Source organism: Hoplias malabaricus, chromosome 2 (assembly GCF_029633855.1).
Source record: "Hoplias malabaricus isolate fHopMal1 chromosome 2, fHopMal1.hap1, whole genome shotgun sequence".
In the NCBI taxonomy this organism is placed as follows: Eukaryota; Metazoa; Chordata; class Actinopteri; order Characiformes; family Erythrinidae; genus Hoplias; species Hoplias malabaricus.
In genome coordinates this window covers 77,916,566-77,938,714 of record NC_089801.1, presented here as the reverse complement: position 1 = coordinate 77,938,714, position 22,149 = coordinate 77,916,566, and the positions used below count along the sequence as shown (strand labels likewise).

Below are 22,149 nucleotides of genomic sequence, written 5' to 3'. Positions count from 1 at the left end.
TCTCTTGAGGAGAATCCTCATCCTGTTAAACACTAATGAGTGCATTACACAGTGATACAAGCCACAGTCAAATTACTGAGTTCCCACCCAATAAAGCAACTAATAATAAAGGGGGGGGGGGTAAATACCTCTGTACAAAAATAAATGTCACAAGCAACATTGGCTTCAATTATAAATGTTTTGCAAATATTTATTCACAGATATGTTGGATATTTCATAAACCAAACTTAGCTTGACTCACAGCTATGGTTATAATTATTATTATACATTTATTAACACAAACACATTCCAAATTAATTTTTCTTTCCTCACACTCTTTTAAAAACAGATGACTCAGAGCAACTCTCTAATGTAGACATTCCTACGCACTGCATTGGACACACCCTCATTGAACCGGAACCACACGTCACTGTTTCCCACAGCTTTACCGATCTGCAATGTCCCATTTACTTTTCCATCCTCACCTAGACAAGGCAAACAGAAATGAAAAATCAGATTCAGGGGAATTGTAAAGTTTCAAAACAAGCTTTTTCCTCTTAATAATTTGATAAGTGGCAAAAGTTATGCGGTTAAAACTTCCTTTTACAAACGTATGCAAACTGTATTAGCAAAAGAGTTGGAACCATTGACTCTACACCTAGTTCAGCTGTACTTCATTTTTCCATCACTGTAGCTCAAAATAAGCAGTAAAATGTGCATTTTTGGCATTTTGTCACTTAGAAAAAACATATATTGAACATCCATCATGAAGTTTAAAGTGCCATTCAATCAATTAAAAAAAATATGTGCATGTGTTTAAATGTTGAAGATATTTAAATTAAATCCAGTTTAAGCCTGATGTTTTTGCTTAATATAACAATGTCTATTTACTAAACATATTTTCAAATATGAACAAATAACATACTACCAATTACAATACACAAATTAACAGGATTATGACAACGCTTTACTGTATGTTGCTGTTCATATGACTGACAACAACATAAGCCTTAAAACAACATTAACAACTGTTTCTTACAAGTGTCAGTTTTTATATTCTATATTTAAGTCTGTTTCAACATAGAGAGTTCCCTGACCACTTATTTGTCAGAATAATAATGTACAGATATTTTACAGATGTCAGTTCTCATTTAGGGTTAATGAACATTGGTCAATGATAATTACATGTGTTTAAAAAGGTGAGTACAGGGTTTTGACCAACCTGCTGCAGTGTTGATGACAGGTTTCTCTTTCGGAACGATCGCTCGTCCAAAGAAATCTAATTCAGGCTGTGGAAAAGCACAGGAAAAATAAAACAACACACTTTCATTTACGAGAAAGTAATCCTGCAAGAAAACCTCCTGTTGATTCTACTACACCTATCCTCTATTAACCCAATTAATCCCAGGTTAAGACCTTCAGGCATGAGCTTACGTGTATTTACGGTCAAAGGGTAAGGATTTGTAGTGGGTATTAAAGTAAGGCAGGATTTATAGGAGATTTTAAGTGCTTTAATGGGATTTTTGGGATAATTGTGATACATGCAGATGATGTCATAGCATAGCATTTTATGGGTGTGTCCCAAAACCTAGTGAGCTGTATAGGTAGGCACTGACTATGTAGACAGCAGTTTAAGTAGACAGCGTTCTAACGGTTGTGTGTCCTCATGAGGCAGATTATTGAGATGCTCAAGTTAGCAGCCAGCTTTGCCTCAGTTTGCGCATGGTGGATTCTATAAAGCAAGAACAACTCCTGGTAATTTTGCTCTTCTCCCCGAGCAAAAATAATTAAAATCGTGATATAAAAAAAAAACAAAAAAAAAAACCCAGACCGGTTGCATGCAGTGGGCGGGAACAATCGCTAATCGCTAAATAGAGCGACAGAAGACCGCTAGGACACTCTCTACTTAAACAGCTGTCTATGGAGTCAGTGCTTACCTATACAGCTCACTATGTTTTGGGATACACCTTATGTAGCACACTAATATACAAGTATATCAAATGACCTCACAAAGTCCAAGTATTTATGAGAGCATATTTCTGTTGATGAACAAAGGTCTATTAAGTGTCAGTAACAGAAAAGGGTTACCACTAGACAATAACTGAAAATGTGTAATAAAAATAACAATTTTATACACTTTTTAGTATATTTGCCCGCTCCACACATTAACCACAGACCCCCTAATCACACTATGCCACCAATTTAGGAGGGTAATACACAAAGCACATGCTGCTTCTGAGATTTGTGATGCTCCACTGTCTCTTTTATTGAACTACTGCTGATGCAATACCAATACCACAGCAGCTGAACAAGCTTGGAGGAGAACCCTTAGTGACCAGTTCTGTTATGCCACCTACCCATCCAGAGAGAGAAAGGACAACCCTCTTAGTCTCATTTGGGAGAAAGTATTGGAACATCTAATTTGGTGTTTTAAACATGTGAAATGTCTTTACATCTGTCATCCATTACTGAGATATTAAAGTCCATAGTCACTGATGTTTTGTTTTTGAATTACGAGATGGTTAAATTACAATAAACCAAAGAAGAGATTACTCATATTAAATACCCCTAAACTGACAAATTGATTCACAGAATATTTAAGGTTTTACCAGTTAAATACCTGAAACTGAAAATCTGGTTGTAATGTAGTGTGATGAGACTACTCACCTTGCTTTCCACTACACTCTGTTTGACAATGTTCTCCAGTCGTTGCTGATGGTTTCTGCTCGTTGGTTTCTTTGCCTCAGACTTCTTCGCCTGTTGTTCCGGCTCAGCTACTGCTGTCTATGGAGGAAGAACAATGTATTCAGGTCTGGACAACACTGACTCAACTGGTTCCAGGTTAGCTATTAGAACATGCACTGAAGCAAGAACATCTGTATAATATCCAAGTCAGAATTACTTTATTTCACCAAATGGGAAACCAATATTAGGATCTGGGACATGACTGATATACACCTCAGTGAAACTTATAAGAACAAATCGATTTCAGTTATATGACACTTGGGCAATAAATACACAGGAACTACTGTAGTTTTATATACATCAATATGATCTCCTACACATACATGATGTTTGGATGTATATTTTTATACTGCCTCGTCTAGGGAGCATCATGTGTATTTCCTCTGCTATGTAGTGTGCTTTATTTACTATATAGATTTTGAACTAATGTCGTTTTTTTTTGCGTATGTATTTTATGTGGATTTTCTCTGTTGGCCTGAGGAACCACAAGTCATTCCAAAGTATACAAAGCTATATAAAACAGCCAATTAAAACCAGTTGATTTTAGTTATTAGGCAATGTATATTATAGTATAGTAATGGTGCAAGGGGCACAAAAAGTAAGCGGTAAATACCTTTGGTTAAGATCAAACTGAACAATATATATATGTTCATCCCACAAAAAGGAATATGACCCTAAACAGGTGGCTACTTTGAAGAATCAAAAAACTATAGACAATTTTGTTAACTGCATGATTTCTTTGCCTCTGTAATTGCTTATTTGTAGAACATATTGTGGCTAATTCAGTAAACAGAAAAAAGTGCCTTACTCTTTGAGGGTTGCGTTTCTGCTGAGCTTGCTCCATCCTCCTCATCTTCTCCAGCTCCGTCTCTCTGGCTATCAGCTGCTTCACCTGATAGGTCAGCTGCTTCCGTGGGGGCAGACCAGGAAACCGCACTACATCCTCCACATTACTGCACATAAATTAAGTATCCAGGTATGGGTTGGAATTTCAAGCCACCTCACAATTTCATTTAATTTAATTTGATAACAGGGTGCTTAGACTGCTAAGAGGCGTTTACAAAATTATTCTGAGTGATAAAGATGAAAAAAATATCTCCCCATTCTGACTGAAGTAATTATCAATAAAATATTTAGTCAAATCACATTAAATAAAATAGTATTAAATTAAACATTATATTAAAAACCCTTATTTTTTAAACTGACAAAGAACACATTCATTTTTCTAGATTCAAATTACGCAACTGTGCCTGCAGTGCCTCTACTGGAGAAACCTCAAACTGCAAAGGCATGTCAAGAGTATGTAATGTAATTATAGAAGTGTTTTTTTAAATTAGCTATAGATGCCTATTATAAATTGAAAGCTTAGAAAAGAGTATGTTTTCTTTTGTATTACTTACACTGTATGTCTTTCATATTCGCAAAATTTGTGACTGCAAGCATACACTAATTTATTTGATCCTGCATTTGCTTTTTTCTATCAATACTAAAATATTATATATTAAAATATATATTATATATTATTAATAATAATAAAAAAGATACATATAAATACAACCCCCCCACTCCTAATCTCCATTTTATACCCACACAACCAACAATCATTGCACTGATAAAATAAACAAATCCTTATTTTTAAAAAGCTGAACAGAAGAATGTCATGATTCAATACTTAATTCCTATCAGGTTTTACTGATGTTCGAAATATACAAGACATTAGTGTGGGAATTCTAAAAGAACAAGTAAAGGATTTTTTGGGGTTGGGACTAGAGCGAAAAAGATTTGTCACCTTGTTATATCCATCAACAGGGCTAGAAAACCATTGTGAAGATCCCAAAAGGAAAAAAAAGGCTTCTTCTGGTAAAACTGATATACCCAGGTCTTCTTTCTCAATCCCAAATGAATTGTCCTCTGTTAATGTTCTTGATGTCGTGGTCGCTGGTCATGGTTTGTTTCTATGAACCCAGTATACAGTCTTTTTAACAACACAAGGAGTACTGTATTTTTATTTCAGTACAGTACTAAATTAATTTTGTCCTGATCGTTTCTGACTGGACCCAGTGTCAGCTGATTTTTTTTGTCACGTCTCTTCAGTCAAGTTTGTAAGTTTTCACTGTGAAAGCTTCCGTGTGGTCGAGGGGAGCTTGCTGAAGCTGCTCTCGGTGGGAGAGCGAGGGCAGATAGAGGAAGGCGTAAACTAGGAGAAGGAGTATGAGTGCGATGAGCAGTGGTATCCCCCAATCGGATGTTACCATAGTTTGCTCACAGCGAGCCTGCAGGAGGGAATGCTGCTTTTCTCCACTATGTACAAAATATAATCAAAGAACATACATTCACCAACACTTGATAATGCATCAAGAGGATAAAAAGATAAATACATACTGCCTAGTTGTTTTAATAAAGTGAGGAAAAAAAAAAGTATTGTGATACTATATGTCTGTCATATTGCCCACTTTTAGGGTGAAATTTAATTAAGCAAAATTACTGTGTTTAATTTTGGTAATTGTACTGAACCGAAACTATAATTGTGGATGCAATAATATATTAATATTCGAAATGATACACAAGAACTATTAAAAAAAGACTGGAATGTATTAATAGCATCTATAATCAACAGGAGAATAAAAATCAACCTCTCAGTCTCATTTCTGTTCTGAATAAATATCCACTGGTGTTTGTGTCCATCGTTCCAGTGTTTGAAGAGAGCTCAACACTGTAGGTCTTACAAAATGTGAAGCTTTCAAGAAGCTTCTAGAGACAACGAAATGGACACAAAACAAAAACATTTGGTAATCAAATAATCTGCTTAATGCTTCCAAGAGAAATGTACTGAGTGCATGAGAAAGCAGACCTCAAAAGTCAGATATGTGGAAAGTCTCCTGAAAAGAACAGGAGCTGTAATAAAAACTGTGTTGACATAACATTAAATACAAATACAGTTAAATTATATTTAGGTGTTGAGGCTTCTGTGTACATTTTCTTTTAGATTTTTACATACAATATCTTAAAATTAATGGTCGTTTGATTTAAATAAAAGCTTTTTTTTTTCTGGCAGACTACAGTGTATCTGAATTTTTACAAAATGTACAGACCACCACATCACAACACAAGGTATACACAGGCATCCACACCAAAACAAACAACTGGTGCACAAGGACAAACACAGCGTACGAGCTTGGATCCTCCATTCCACATCAGAGATCCACTCTCCTATTCCAGCTCTGATTTTCTTGTCTTCGCTTTTTCCATTGGTTTTTCTTCAGTTGCTCTCTTCTTTCAGTTTAAAGATATAAAAAATGGGTATGTCTTCATAAAACAACAAAGCTTCACAAAAAAAAAAAACTCAACCCTTGCTGGGGTTCCTATAAACAGCTTTAAAAATGCATCGCATCACAACGGAGTGAAGGGCTGAGCATGACTGGGAGAGTTAAATGTTCCTGGACACTCTGTGACAGAAATGGCCAGTTGATGGGGGAGAGGGAGGGTGACATAAAGGCACTCTAATCTACAACTCTGACATGATCTTTCTCACACTGCACACCGCAGATTAATTGCTTCTGACCCAAACGAGCTCTTGCATGCATTGATGTGCAGAAAATGCTTGACACAATTAATCAACCAGCTCACCCCAAAACAGTCCCTACAATACATTGTTACAACATATGAATGCTGCATTTAACCGTTAACGCAGTGAAAAGAGCAATCCTGCTTTAAAGTCAGGCCACAATTAAGCAATAAACCCACAGCTCAGTTAAACTGACAGTAAATTAAACAAAAAATATATAGAATTATTATTATTATTTGACTTTCATTAGGTTACTTTAATTCTGTTCCAGCATATGTTGTCCAGCAGTTATATTCTAGTGGTTAAGCTGCTAATCTGAATATTCTTTTTGCTCTGTGTTCTGCGTACACAGTGGGATGTGTTGTTCTAGGGTGGTATTGAGTATTGTTTTAAGGTGTTATCAAATTATCCAATAATTTATATATATATATATATATATATATATATATATATATATATATATATATATATATATATATATATATATATATATATATATATATACACAAATACACACACTCACACCTATAGTAACTTTAAGCTATTTTCCACTCTTTTGGCCATTTCCATTCCTCCACATCACTACAAATTCTTCAGAAAAAGTGGTACAGTAGAAAAACCCAAGCCCATTTCTGATCATGCCTGTACAGTAGGACTCGCTAAACCCCTCATAGTGATTAAGCTAAGGACAGGATTTGAAAATACAAAGCTGAAGGATAACATAGCCAAACGTGCAAAGAAATCAGGCATGACTTTGAGCTGAGGTCATCCCTTTCAGTGTGTTCTGTTCCAAAATTAAATACCTGCTTAACCAGCACCCCCTCCCCACCCGTCACACACATTAAAAAGTGATTATGTAATGAAGACTATGCAGAAAAATGGCCCTACATCTGCTACTGCTGTTAAAACAAGGTGTTAACGTGATGCCGATAATCAGGAATGTGTAGGTCTTACACTGATCCTCTTCTGAACACACGGCAGGATTCATTTTTAATACAGGATTAGGATCAGGATTAAGACATCCCTGGTCAGACCACTAATGGTGATGAGTCAAAGCACCACTTGGAAGTAATCAACTGAGCCAGAACCCAAAGACCTAATATCCACAGCAATGCCCTTCGACCTCAAGAAAATCTCCTGATGCAATTCTTCTTCTGATTTCTTTACAGTGGCAATGACAGGAACAAGGCCTGCCAATGGTTACAATGTCAGATACAGTCTTTTTTATTTTTTATCTAATGAATAATGCATTTCTGTCATAGAACACATCACATCAGTTTTACTCAGTCATACTCCCAGGTAAAGAACAAATTTCAATGCACCAAACTGTTATTTAGGTGAAGCAATTCTGTAGTGAAGTATCTGTAAATTGCTTTCGTGATGACACCACAAAAATAAAGCATCACAGCACTGCTCTCAAGCATTTAAACACCCTCTTTTTAATCAGTTTGCGCACAAGTTTATTTGAATGATAATGAGCCAAAGCTCTCTCCTCTCCTTGAGAGAAGTGTGACAAGGAAGCACTCATACTCAACATATTGGCTCTGCTCTATTATTTCTCCTCTCGTTTTCATACTTTTTTGCTTATTAGTCATTTCTTTGCTCTCGTTTTCATAGTTTTTGCTCCATTCTGTTATATCTTCACTATTGTTTTCATGGATGTGCTTGGTTATCTTATTTCACACCTATGGACACTTTTCAGTCACCAATCCACATAAAAACGTGTGTTTTTAGACCGTGGGAGGAAACCAGAGCATCTGGAGGAAGCCCACATAGACACTGGAGAACACACCACACTCCTCAAAGACAGTCACCCGGAGCAGGACTCTGGAGCTGTGTGACTGTGACACCTACCTGCTGTGCTCCCTGGCAGTATAAAGACACTATAATATAACAGAAATGACTGCTGAAGTTATAGAGTAGCATTATAGTAGTGAGTAGTGAAGTTATTTTCCTGCACCAAGTATATAGTTTGTATGAATGTAATGAAAATTCGTGGCAGGTCTTAAATGTGTAGAAACAAGTTTACAGATTTACTCACGGCTCAAGGACATAAATGTACTGGCCCTCAGGTGTGCGATCTTGTCTGTAGGTCAGGTTATAGTTGATCATGGTATCTATGAGCTCACAAAGCTGTTGTTTCTCCCTGGTGCTGTACAGCTGAGGATTTACCTGTAAGTCAACAAAAAATGTACAAACCAAAATATGCAATGAAATGAAAATCCTTAGATTAAAAAATATAAAATAAATAATAATAAAATTCAGAAAACATCTTATTCAAAAACTTGAGAAAAATACCAGAAATCTCACAATAAATAAACACAACAATTAAGGTACATAAGTTTTTTAATTGAGGTGTTGGTTCCACCTTAAAAAGTGTGGTAGTTACAGTGGCTTACTTATTCTAATTTTCAATTTTACATTAAAAGAACACTAGGTAATTTTTGTTATTTCTTCTCATAGACTCCCACTATAGTGGAAGAGTGTAATTCACTTTAACAGCTCTGTCCTGAAATCAAGGAGGAGGGGGTGACTGGTTTTCTACCCTCCACCTAAAGTTACCCAGTGTGATTTCTGCAGTGCTGATCCCAGAGTATCAACATCAGAATCTCTGTTCACCCTATTAAAGGTCAGTGGAGCATCACAATGATTTGGAAGACACAATTCCAAGGTAAAAATACTGCCTAGTGTTACTTTAAATGGTGCAACAGTTACATTCTTATTGTTACGTAAAACGTAACTTCTGCAACATTTAATGTGGAATGAAACAGTTCAACACTGAAAATGAGCCTGTAATAGCCTTTTCTTTCAGCTTTTATTGGTCTGTACCCTGTGCATAGTTTGTTATATAAAGTTCACCACATCTTTACTATGTAACACTCTCAAAGTCACATAAGGTCAATTACCGGTCGTAGTCTGGGGCAGATGAGCTCCAGTAAAAAGCAGAGGAAGTCCATGCACAGCGTGCTCTGGGAGATTCGGCTCTGTATCGCAGGAGGGATCTCAGCTAGCATGGAAACAATGGCATTCTTGGTGTGTTGACATTTTGTAAGAGCCTAGAAATTGTTCAAAAATCAAGTTATCCAACAGTTTCACTATCCCATATTCACTATAACACTAAGACTATAACACTTATCTCAATAGTTTGCCACAGGTGCTTCTGAAAACATTTTGTGAATAACAACAAAATGAGTCCTACCTCATAGTGGCTGTTGGGGTAGCTGATGCGTGGAACTGAATTGGCAGCGTAAAGGTGGTGGAAGGCGGCAGGCAGGAACGGGAGGTAACGCATGAGCGAGTAGTTCTGACTGTGTAAAATGCTTTCGTTTACGAGATCTGAAAAACAGAGCCAGTCCAAACCCGAACACACACCCAACAGCCCTGGATCTTTCAGCTTCATACTAAGGAAATTATCATAGAGGCCCTGAGAGAGAGAGAGAGAGAGAGAGAGAGAGAGAGAGAGAGAGAAAAACGAACAATGACTAAATAACACAATCTGACAAAAAATACGTGTGTGGTGCTGATATTTTGAAACCCCATTTCTATTCTTACACTGAAACAATAAAAAAATTGTATGCAATGCTAGGTGTGTGTGTGTGTGTGTGTACCTGTGTGAGTTTCTCATGTTCTCCACTGGAGGACACTAGGTGTAGGATGTGCTGAAGTCTTTGAGATCCATCTCTAAGCCCCACTTCTTCAAGCCCCCCAAAAACATCTCCACCTATCCGTTTTCTGGACAAAAGACCAAGAGAGTCAGGCAAATTCTAAAATAAAACAGAACAATTCCCCAGCTAAATAACTATCATTTATGATTTTATTTATGAACGAACATGAACCTTTTCAGTCGAGGGAGCTGAAAGATTTCTTGCCACAATGAGAAAAGCCCCTTGTTCTGGTCCTTCAAGCCTATGCACATAGAGCCCACAACACGCTGGTCCAGCTGCTTTTGGCCACGGCCGTGTAAGAACTACATACACACAAATAATACATTCCCTTTAGTTTGGAAAAAAACATATATTCTAAAACAATATTTCAGATAAAATGTAAATGACAATATCTGAGTTTTTGTTGGTTTGTATTTTTTTTTTCAGTTTAACCATCACCAGTCTGGCAGAGTGTGAAGGCAACAAATGCAAACATCAGGCCACTAGATGGTTCAACATGCTTGGAGGAGAACACTAACTGTCCATAATTACAACATATATACCATGAAACCACACAGATCACATCCCCTGTGATTTAGTGCTGGACAATAATTAAATATCAATATATATCACAATAATGTTTCAATACTGGTGATATGGTTTATAAACATGTTTCTGATATTTTGATAAATGTTATTGACAGTCCATCTCGCTGACTAATATTAAAATGCTGTCAGTTGAGTGTCTCCTCTGAGATTTGTTTCAGCAGTAGTGGCAGGCTCACACTACCTACAGAGAGATGGCGGCTTTATTTCTAACAAGCCATTGTTTAGTAGGGGGAAGTTTCATATACTTCGCAAAATCTTTTTAGAATTCTGTTGAGGGTGTTATATAGTATTATGATATGTATTTTTGGCCATAATGTCCAGCCCTACTGTGATTTGCCTTCAGCTTGACAAACATGGAGTTTTAAGTCTGGGAATATGAACATCTGCACACTTCATCACACTACATAAGCGCTAGAAGGCAACAAATACATGGCAAGAGATTTCCTCAAACTTTGATTTGTATAAACAGTTGGAAGAACTTGAGGGACAAACATTTTCACTTACAAAATAAACTTGCTACAAGGAATGGGGACCCAGGTGGGAAACCAGATAAGCAATACTCTAGTCAAGTTTTTGAAGGCTTAGGCATCCATTTGCTGAATACTAATTGGTGGAGGATACGTATACTTGTTAATATTAGCACTGTAGCTTCGAAAAAAAACCCATAAGAGTGTAAACATCCGACACATAACATGTCTTAGCTGAGAGTCTACACAAGAGAGAAACTCATGTCACCTGTAACGTGTTGATGCAGGAGCGAATGTCGTTGTCTGTTTTCTCACATAAGGCCATGAGAGCGCCCGTGTCTGCTTTCATTCCCTGTCGCCGTGTGATCTGCCACAAGGTGAAATTAAGATTTTTATTCACAGTAACAGAAGAGAAAAAGGGTATGCAGTGTAGGGCAGATTATTAAAAGTCACCTCTGTCAGTCTTTGTGCCAGACGGGAGGGTTGTGTTGGGGGGAAGGTTAAGATAAACGCTTGCTGCCTCAGGGGTCTCAGAGCTGGAGCATAACTGTAAAGACAGACAGACAGTCACATCTCAGTTTTACACAGATGGCAAATTCTCAGACACAGAGACGTGGTGAAGTAGGAACTTACAGATCATTGCAGATGCAGATAATTGGCCGCAGCAACACCGACTCTTTCTTCTTCTTTTTCTTCAACGGATTTGAACTCGAATCCTCTCCCTCTCGACTGTCCTTTCTGTTCAGAGTTGTCAGCAGGATGTTTATGGCAGCCTGGGGATGCCCAACAAAACAGCAGACATTGAGTGCTAAAGCAATGCACTGACATTTCATTCATCCAAGATTTTCAGATAGAAATGAGCAGAACGTGGGCTTTTCATTTTTGTCTGAAAAGAGAAAACTGTTGTTTCTTTTGCTCAGTAGTTTGAGCAGTAGCAGAGTAATAGTAGCCTCATGGAACTATTTCAACTATTTCTAGTTTCATTAAGTACAAATAAAAGTACAAAGCCCAAAAACACAACACCTCCAAACATGCCTATGTACAGAATAAGGCTAAGCAACAAACTGAAGCTAGCATGCTGTAATATAATAAAAGAACTAATAAGTAAAATAACATTAATATTCTTTACACACACACATTTATTCAACTTTGCTCATGCTGCACAGAATTTCCTTAAACAAATTGTAAAATACGAAAAGGTAAACAATGTAACTGCAGTTAAAAAAAAAACATTTAAAATGTGTAAACAAAATAAAAAATCATGAAATATAAAAGCATTAGAACATGCCTTAGATCCTCAGAAAGGATTTGCATTGATAGTTGCAATTAGTTTTCCTGCACCCAAAGTTGTTAATCAATACTTGGGATACCAGTTCATTCATTCATTGTCTGTAAGCGCTTATCCAGTTCTTGTTCGGGGTGGGTCCCGGAGCCTATCCGGAATCACTAGGCGCAATCCAGGAACACACCCTGGAGGGAGCGCCTGTCCTTCACAGGGTGACATACACTTACACCTATGGACACTTTTGAGTCGACAATCCACCTACCAACATGTGTTTTTGGACCATGGGAGGAAACCAGAGCACCCGGAGGAAACCGTGGGATACCAACTGGGTTACCAATTAATAATTTAAAATTTAACAAAAAAGCCCAAAAAGACTTTGTTTCTTAACGTGCCCCGAGTTTGACTTACTTGTTTTATTTAATAATTTCTATTGCAATATCTCGCCAATGAAAAGATAAACAGGCAAAAAGTGAGTCTTACAGAGGGAGCCCCATCGATTTCATCAATAACAAGGCAGTTTGGCTTCTCATTGGCTCCCAGCACTGACTTCATCTGCGTGGCTGTGTCAATACGTTTCTGGAAGAGTTCTGCACTGCGGTCATCACTGAAGTGGAGGGGAAATAAAAGAAAAACAAAACACTGAGTGGAAAAGGCTCTGGAGGTTGTAAATAATATCACTAAGCTTGTAGGAAATGGTGAACGAATGCAGTCTGAAATGAGTGTGAATAAATGTCTGTTACCTGGCATTGATTTCAACTACATTGTATCCTGCATGTCTGGCAATGATGTGCGCCAAGGTGGTCTTTCCCAGTCCAGGTGGGCCAGTCAAGAGTGCCACCTTCACAAAGAAAAACACATTTCAACAAAACAAAAAAGCTACGACTGAATTCCCATCAACACAGCCTTGGTTGTCATTACCTTATATTTGGGCCTTTTGTACTGGTCCAACTCTGCCTCTAGAATCTCTTCAGTGATCTGGCCTTTGGTTTTGAAGCGCTGAGCTTGGTTTTGGTTTTGCGTGTTGGGACCATTCATTCTGACCTCTGGAGCAGCCGGACGAGGCTTTCTCTCTCTGCCGAAGACAACAGTGTCCCAAAGCTTCAGCCATTTCAACAGGCAACGATTGGTGAACTGGGGACATACAAATGAAGAGCACAGCCGTCAATACCCTTCACTTCAACAGGTGTCTTTAAATCTGACACATTTCAGCAGAGTACTGATGTAAACACAATCTTTTAACCAATGGCTCTAATTTCAGTGTTTATTTTTGCCACAAATATTTAGGGGTGTATCAGGGGTGGGCAATCTTATCTGCAAAGGGCCGGTGTGGCTGCTGTTCCAACCAACCAGGTGGTCACATGGTCAGTTGTCCAACTAATTTAAGGAGTGAAATCAGGTGTGCTCTCTGGTCTAAATGATCACACATGCTGTAATCCTTATTAAGTAATTTCAAATGTACTTGGTAAAACGGTTTCTTATAAAATAAATACACAAACTAAATGCAATAGCCTGCTGCAATTCTGTGGATAATGTCTTTAATAGTCGTCTACACATTCCCAAATGCTTACCATTGTTTTAAAGATGTAGTATGTTTTTTTTTTTTTTTAAACACTCACATCATCACTCAACAGCTCCATATAATGCTGTGGGGCAAAGCGATCTACCCATAAACGAGATGAGGTGCCTTCATCAACAGCTCCTTCATCACCTTCTCCAGCATTATCATCCTCCTCCTCAGCAAGAAGCTCTGGATCTACACCGCTACAAAGGCAGTTGACAATAATTTAAAAAATTCATAATGTATGAGATATATACATATATATTCATGAAATTATGAGCTACAGTTACCTGCTCAGAAGTTCTGTTAACCTTTGGGATTCCTCCACCAACTGATGATGGCGCTAGAGAAAGAATACAAAAGCCCAGCTATAAGAATACAGAGACATCTCCTGGACACAAAATGATGTACACAGGGTTGTGTGTGTGGGTGTTTCCCTTGTTTCCCTTACTTTCTCTGCCACTTGCTCTCTGAGCACTTCTATTGGGACAGCCAGGAGTCCCAGTGACCTCTGGGAATTCTGGAAAAATCTTGGATCTGCTGCCTGAATTGAAAACATATATTACTATTACATTCACACTCGGGAATCTAGACATTTATTAATATTGTGATATTAAATTATTCAATTAAATATTAAACCATACAAACATTATGAGCTACGAATGTACATTTTACTGAAAATCTTTGGAGCATTCTGAAAACAAAAATGATTTACTCAATGACACATTTAATCAATGTTTGGTGAATATCAAGGTTTTCTATGTTTAGCTCTGTTTATTATCACACTAAAAAATACCCTGACATTTTCTTTTTGGGTTGAAAATACTGATTACAATCTTCTCAACAGTGATATCAGATTTTATTAAAGTCATGCATACACAGCGTGGCCCTCATTTAACAACCACGGCTTGTTTAACAACCATGGAAATATATATATAATGAATGCCTTGGAGCAGCTGAGCATTAGCTTGATATCACCAAGCCCAATAAATACACAGCCCACCAGAATTAGGCTGTGGAATAGAACAACTGCTTTCTCCGAAGACAGTTTAATACCTTCAGTATATGTTGGGATGGTTTTAATGATCCAGAACTACCCAACTTTTACCAGGACCTAACACTGTTTCAACACCTAGACTTAAAGTGTAGAGGCTGCTTCTACAGCAAAAGGGGAAAAGACCCTATCGGCCAACTTCATTTTAGAAAAAACGTTGAATCAGCAGGTGTCCTCAAACTACGAGTTTGAACCAGGTTTTTGTCTAACACACGAGCTGCTTGAGGAATCACACACCTTGTCTTCCTCCTCCTTCTTGCTCAGATAAACTCTGTTTCCCATGGAATCTGTGACGGTGATGTAATCCCCTGTGGCTGGGGCTCGTCTCAGAGCATGGCGCGGTGCCGTATGGACCTTCTGAGGCGATTCTTGTAGCACTCCCAGGCCACTGATGTCCAGCATGTTGTCTGTCACAGCGAGCGCTGGCCTGTCGGGGGAGAGAGTGAGTGCGAACGCAGGCCTGCGAGGAGATCAGAGAGAAATGTTACAAAACGTACATAGTGCAGTTTCTGCAGTGCTGAGCTCAGAGTAGCAATATAATACCTAATGTACCTTTAAGCGTGCAGTAGATGTTCTCAAGTTCTAGGCAATCAGTATGGGTTTCAGATGGAAGGTGTGTAGACCATTAAGCTCAATTATATAAATAAAAATAATAATAAAGAGCATGTTCTAACTAGTAGCTGTGGTAACAGCCCAAAAGTGGTGTGCCACTCCATCAGGTTGTATTACACTGTAGTTACTACACTGATAACCTGCCCAGTAGAACCTAGGTGGCAATTAGTTTCCTGTTGACACGTGTAATAAATTATAGGGATGTACTTGTACTTCATTTTCTACCCCATATAACTGCGCAGGACGTTTAATAGAACTGTTACATTTATTTTACAAATTTACAGCAGAAATTCATAGTAATATTTTCAAGTTAAAATTCAATACAGTTTTAATAATAGTGATGTACACTTTTAATGATTTACTGTATCTTTTAGAAGGTTCATATGTACTTGAGTGTTATTTAACAGCACTGTGGACCCATTCTTTTATTAATATCTAGAACCTGATTGGAAATTAAGAGTAATTTCATTAGCGTTTCAATTTTATTTTATTCAGTTATGCAAAAATATCTAGGACTAGTTTGACCCCCACATTTCGCCAATTAATAGTTAGAACATATGAGACTGTTTGTACCAAAGTGTTCAAATGTAGATTTAGAAACAGAAAAGACTGACCGCTGAGACCCACTAAAAGCTCTGTCAGAACATCTGTCATGAAAATATTTCCTCCAGGTGACTGTCTGTGAGGAGTGTGGTGTGTTCTCCCTGTGTCCGTGTGGGTTTCCTCCGGGTGAATGTCTGTGAGGAGTGTGGTGTGTTCTCCCTGTGTCTGCGTGGGTTTCCTCCGGGTGACTGTCTGTGAGGAGTGTGGTGTGTTCTCCCTGTGTCTGCGTGGGTTTCCTCCGGGTGACTGTCTGTGAGGCGTGTGGTGTGTTCTCCCTGTGTCTGCGTGGGTTTCCTCCGGGTGACTGTCTGTGAGGAGTGTGGTGTGTTCTCCCTGTGTCTGCGTGGGTTTCCTCCGGGTGACTGTCTGTGAGGAGTGTGGTGTGTTCTCCCTGTGTCTGCGTGGGTTTCCTCCGGGTGACTGTCTGTGAGGAGTGTGGTGTGTTCTCCCTGTGTCTGCGTGGGTTTCCTCCGGGTGACTGTCTGTGAGGAGTGTGGTGTGTTCTCCCTGTGTCTGCGTGGGTTTCCTCCGGGTGACTGTCTGTGAGGAGTGTGGTGTGTTCTCCCTGTGTCTGCGTGGGTTTCCTCCGGGTGACTGTCTGTGAGGAGTGTGGTGTGTTCTCCCTGTGTCTGCGTGGGTTTCCTCCGGGTGACTGTCTGTGAGGAGTGTGGTGTGTTCTCCCTGTGTCTGTGTGGGTTTCCTCCTGGTGACTGTCTGTGAGGAGTGTGGTGTGTTCTCCCTGTGTCTGCGTGGGTTTCCTCCGGGTGACTGTCTGTGAGGAGTGTGGTGTGTTCTCCCTGTGTCCGTGTGGGTTTCCTCCGGGTGAATGTCTGTGAGGAGTGTGGTGTGTTCTCCCTGTGTCTGTGTGGGTTTCCTCCTGGTGACTGTCTGTGAGGAGTGTGGTGTGTTCTCCCTGTGTCTGCGTGGGTTTCCTCCGGGTGACTGTCTGTGAGGAGTGTGGTGTGTTCTCCCTGTGTCCGTGTGGGTTTCCTCCGGGTGAATGTCTGTGAGGAGTGTGGTGTGTTCTCCCTGTGTCTGCGTGGGTTTCCTCCCACAGTCAAAAACACACGTTATTTGGTGGATTGGAGACTCAAAAGTGTCCGTAGGTGTGACTGAATGGTGAGTGTGTGTCGCCCTGTGAAGGACTGATGCCTCCTTCAGGGTGTGTTCCTGCCTTGCGCCCAGTGATTCCGGGTAGACTTCGGACCCACCGTGACCCTGAACTGGATAAGCGCTTACAGACAATGAATGAATGAATTTAGGTGCAAATAGGATTCGTATATTTTTACCTGCTCCTCTCTGATGTCTGATACACCTCAGGGGAGGAAGGAGGAGTGATTTCATCATCCTGTGTTGCATCAAACAGGAGTCGTTTGGTCACATCTTGCTTGCGCCTTTTTGCTTTCGGGGCTAAAAAGAAACATATTATTTAGATATTATTATAGCCTTAGACCTAGGCAGTGGGCATGAGTGCAGGAACACAGTTATATACCAATCAGTCATAACATTAAATAACCTCCTAGTTTCCACATCCACTGTCCATTCTCTAAATTCTAGCGACTGCACAGGAGCATTTTGTAGTTCTAAGTTACAGACTGCAGTCTGTCTCCCTTCATACAGTTTTAGCCCCCTTTCACCCTGTTTTTCAATAATCAGGACCCCCTGAAAAGGTGGGACGTGAAAATATTCTCATCTACAAAAGGGGGTCACGGCAGAAAAAGTCTGGGAAACAGTTACACTATGCATATGTTGCACTAGTAGGAGTGGATCAGACACAGCAGTGCTGCTGGAGTTTTTAAACAATGTGCCCACTCACTGTTCACTCTGTTAGACAATCCTACCTCGTTTGTCCACCTTGAAGATGTAAAGTCAGAGACAGTAGCTGACATCAGTGGATAAAGGACACTCTTGGCTGGATATTTTTGGTTGGTGGACTATTCTCAGTCCAACAGTGACACTCATGGGCTACCAAAGTGAGAAGAGCAACAGAAGGACTCTAGTCTGATTGCAGAACTAGAAAGTGTTCCTGTATGGTCAGTGGAGATGGACAGTGGGTGTACAAGAGTACAAGAGTGTTACAAGTGTTTTGGCTGATTGATACAAGGAACCAACCAAAAGTTTCATAGTGCTGTTTCTGCAGTGCTTCTCACTATTAGAGCGCAGCAGAGCATCATAACAAGTGCAAAGCTGTAATTTTTCATGGTAAAAATGGCATCTATCATTCCTTTAATGAAGTGGAAAAAGCAAACACATATCTGTCACCAACTCACTCAGCGACTCTTCTTCATCACATGTCGGCTCTGCTGCAGTGTCTGTTCCAGATGTGTCTGCAGCTGCATTTCTTAATGGCAAGTCCGCGGATGAGAGAGCTTCTTCAAAGGTCTGCAGAGCAGACGTTTTGTTGCGGAACTCTGAAACCTTTGCTGGATAATGGTGCTTGGCTGCAAACCACAAACAGAGAAGAGCTGAGTAACACACTCAGCACATCCCAAATGGATTAAAGGTGGATTAAACATGTTCCAATCAACACCAAAGAATAACAGACTCAGAAGAGCACAATTGCATTTATACTGTCCATACTGCAATATGGGGTATGTTCTAATGTTAATATGTTTGTGCTCTTGTGCTTTTCCACATTGGTAAATTTCTAAATATACCGCTCAAAAACTGGTTTAACACTTGTAATGACATCATCTCAAAATTGACTCATTGACTCTTACTATTTCATAAATATTATGTCATACTTTTGATCTAGTTACACATATTATCTCACAATTATTACTTAGAATCTAATAATTTATTTACTATCGTAATGACATACGCCATTATGGTTTACTATCTCATAACTATTAGATACTAATCTCGCTATTATGACGTATTATCTCATTATTGTTACCATGTATCTCAGTATGCTATGACTTTTGTTTGCAAATTTTGTTATGGCTAAATTACTGTTTATAATCGACGTTTCTCATTTTCAAGTGTCAGAGACTGTGTTACACTGTAGGTCCAGCATGGTCTGCCCGTATCTATAAAATTTTAAAACTACTTTAAATAACGCCATTCCGAACCAGACTCACAGTCCATTTCAGCCATCACCTCCAGCTCATCCGCGAACTGCTCCTCGAAATCATCTTCTATCCCGTACATCTCATCGTATTCATCCATTGTGGAGCCTGGTATGTATCTGTTTATCCGTGGAGCAGCAGTTTAACTTTGTGTTTCTAAAACTCTTTGTAAACAAAGAGAAAACTGTGGACAGAGAGAGCCACCTCCTCTCGCTCCACTCTTTCGCGCTAAAGTTTTGTTCACCGTGTACACATCCGGCTCGTTCTCCCGCCGTTTGGAGCGTCCTGATTGGATCGCTGGCCTTACACGCTCTATTCTGATTGGTTGAAGTAGCCTTCAATTAAAGAATCCGTTCTGGGTCCGTTCTAAACGGCATATTTGAAGCCTGCGTAGGGCACTGTGAAGGTAAAGGAATAACGTCTTCTGAACCCAAATACTGAAATACATTTATATGTAACCTTAAACTGTAAGCTAGGTGTGTATGACGTTACTCCTTGATTTATAGGGCACTATAAAAGGCACAGGGATTAATTTAGGGCACGAAATATGGAGTTATGGATATTTATTAAGGGCTTGTACATATTTAATTAACCGTTTTGTGGCTTTTCCAAATTAAATGAAAGCAAAATCATATGATACAACTAGCAATTAACTACTGTGATGACTCTGTGACAAATTTTTATTTTATTTAGCACTAAATAAATATGTACTCCCTAAAAAGTGCCAATTGATCCTTCTCTAATGTCCTAAAACTTAAATCATATGTAGTGCCCTAAGTTTACAAATGTTCATGATGTTGTTCAGTTATGTGTCATCCGTTCTCCCTGCTTCTGCAGAACGGCCCCTCCAGCCATCTCAGTAACTACTTCTTACACTAATGAAGCTGCGCCTCAACCTGTCTGGGGAACTCATTCATTCATTCATTCATTCATTCATTCATTCATTCATTATCTGTAACCGTTTATCCAGTTCAGGGTCGCGGTGGGTCCCTGGAGCTGTGTGACTGATTTTTTTTAATATTTGAATTATCAAAAAAAAAACCACTGTTATCTCTGTAGCTTATTTGGTCTGTGTTTACTTTCATGAAAAATTATCAATCAGAATCAGCTCCATCTTAAGTTAAATATTACATCTGAACCAGCAAAAGTAAGGCAATACCCACCTATGTTACCAACCTATGGAGCAGGAAAAGAGCAACATCCTCATCCATGTTCATGCTTTTCAACATTCTGAAGTCTCCCCACTGTCCAAATGCCACCAGACACTGTTTCTAGTCTGTGTCTCAGAGAAAGAGAAAGAGGAGCTTTAAGCCAGTTCAGACCAAGACACTTTGTCTGTGTCCAATTTACCAGGCCAGGGCTGTGTACCAACACTGGACCTTTGTCATTCATTCATTCATTCATTGTCTGTAACCCTTATCCAGTTCAGGGTCGCGGTGGGTCCAGAGCCTAGCTGGAATCATTGGGCGCAAGACGGGAACACACCCTGGAGGGGGCGCCGGTCTTTCACAGGGCAACACACACATTCACTCACACACTCACACCTACTGACACTTTTGAGTCGCCAATCCACCTACCAACGTGTGTTTTTGGACTGTGGGAGGAAACCGGAGCACCCGGAGGAAACCCATGCAGACACAGGGAGAACACCACTGGACCTTTTTCCATTGCGCAAACAGACTGGAGAGCTAAAGCTAAAATTATACTGCAAATCTATTGAAATAATGCTTAATATTTTTAACCTACAATTACTGATTCAATATCATTGTGATGCTCCTCTGACCTGTAATCTACTGCTACTCTGAATCATCACTGCGTTATATTTGGAAGAATCTATTGATTTTCCTACAGATATTCATTAATAATTAACAATACATATTGTACTATATGTAAAAAGTCTAATGTATTTAGTTATTTCAGTAACGTAGTTGACAAATAAAAGTTTTACTGTGCAAGATATTGTCTGCTGAAACATTTCTCTTACTCATTATTTCATTATATTTGCATAACTGTCAAATCCATTTAAATGTGTGTAAATCATTCTCCACACAGCTCTAGCAGAAGTCTATGCTTGGAAAACCTTGTTGCTGTCATAATGTGCTTCACCAAATGATTTTGTAACATGTATCTGTGGCACTGAGTGTAAACGTTGTGTTGTCTATTAAGTTCCAATGTCACAGTTGAGCTTGCAATTACAACTAAGCTTTCTGAGGGCACAACCAACTTTGTTGACTCTGGGTAGTATATGGCTTTCACAAGTGATTTGTGGAGCTGATAGTCATTGCTCTTTATAGCTTAGTTATAAGTTATCCTGCCACATCTGTAGGTATAATCAAATCCTTGATGAAGCCTGTCCTTTTTTCTTCTGTTCAACAAGTTTACACTGCATACCCTTTTATTTATTCATTCATTCATTGAAGTAAACCGCTTATCCAGTTCAGGGTCTACTCGGAGCCTACCCGGAATCACTGGGTGCAAGGTGGGAACACACCCTGGAGGGCTGACACACATTCACACCTACGGACACTTTTAAGTCACCAAACCACCTACCAGCGTGTGTTTTTGGGAACTGGAGCACTCGGAGGAAACCCACGTGGACACAAGGAGAACACAAGGACAGTCACCTGGAGCGGGACTCTAACCCACAACCTCCAGGTCCCTGGAGCTGTCTGACTGCGACACCACCTGCTTTTAATAAAGAGTAAATGAATAAAGAGTTTCATTTGAATCAAGAAGAGATAGAGAAATGGTTGAGAGTCCGGGAATTTTTGTTAATGTGTACATATTTTGGCATTTAAGATGAGTTGTTATAATAAATGTGTTTGAGTGTGAAAGAGTAGGTCATTTTAAAAGAGTGAATATTATGGGTTCCTAATTCAGACCACAATGTATTAGCTATGTAAGATTGGAAAAATAAATGCACAGCATTTTCAGTAACAGTGCCACAACAACAATACGAGT

General features: G+C 39.2%; 1 protein-coding gene across 1 annotated transcript; it reads right to left on the bottom strand.

Moving 5' to 3' along the window:
* Nucleotides 1–169: 169 nt before the first annotated feature.
* On the bottom strand, nucleotides 170–19,436 carry chtf18 (CTF18, chromosome transmission fidelity factor 18 homolog (S. cerevisiae)). The gene is made up of 22 exons (XM_066660971.1): nucleotides 19,201–19,436; nucleotides 18,391–18,561; nucleotides 17,410–17,530; nucleotides 15,143–15,365; nucleotides 14,303–14,395; nucleotides 14,142–14,194; nucleotides 13,910–14,054; nucleotides 13,212–13,424; nucleotides 13,034–13,131; nucleotides 12,774–12,897; nucleotides 11,642–11,781; nucleotides 11,462–11,555; nucleotides 11,277–11,375; nucleotides 10,126–10,256; nucleotides 9,898–10,021; nucleotides 9,489–9,713; nucleotides 9,196–9,345; nucleotides 8,331–8,461; nucleotides 3,533–3,677; nucleotides 2,647–2,763; nucleotides 1,202–1,268; nucleotides 170–464 (listed from the first exon to the last, which is right to left on the bottom strand). Exons 1-22 carry the CDS (start codon nucleotides 19,286–19,288, stop codon nucleotides 334–336), a joined length of 2,883 nt encoding a protein of 960 aa, XP_066517068.1. The 5' UTR covers nucleotides 19,289–19,436; the 3' UTR covers nucleotides 170–333.
* Between the last annotated feature and the right edge of the window lie 2,713 nt (nucleotides 19,437–22,149).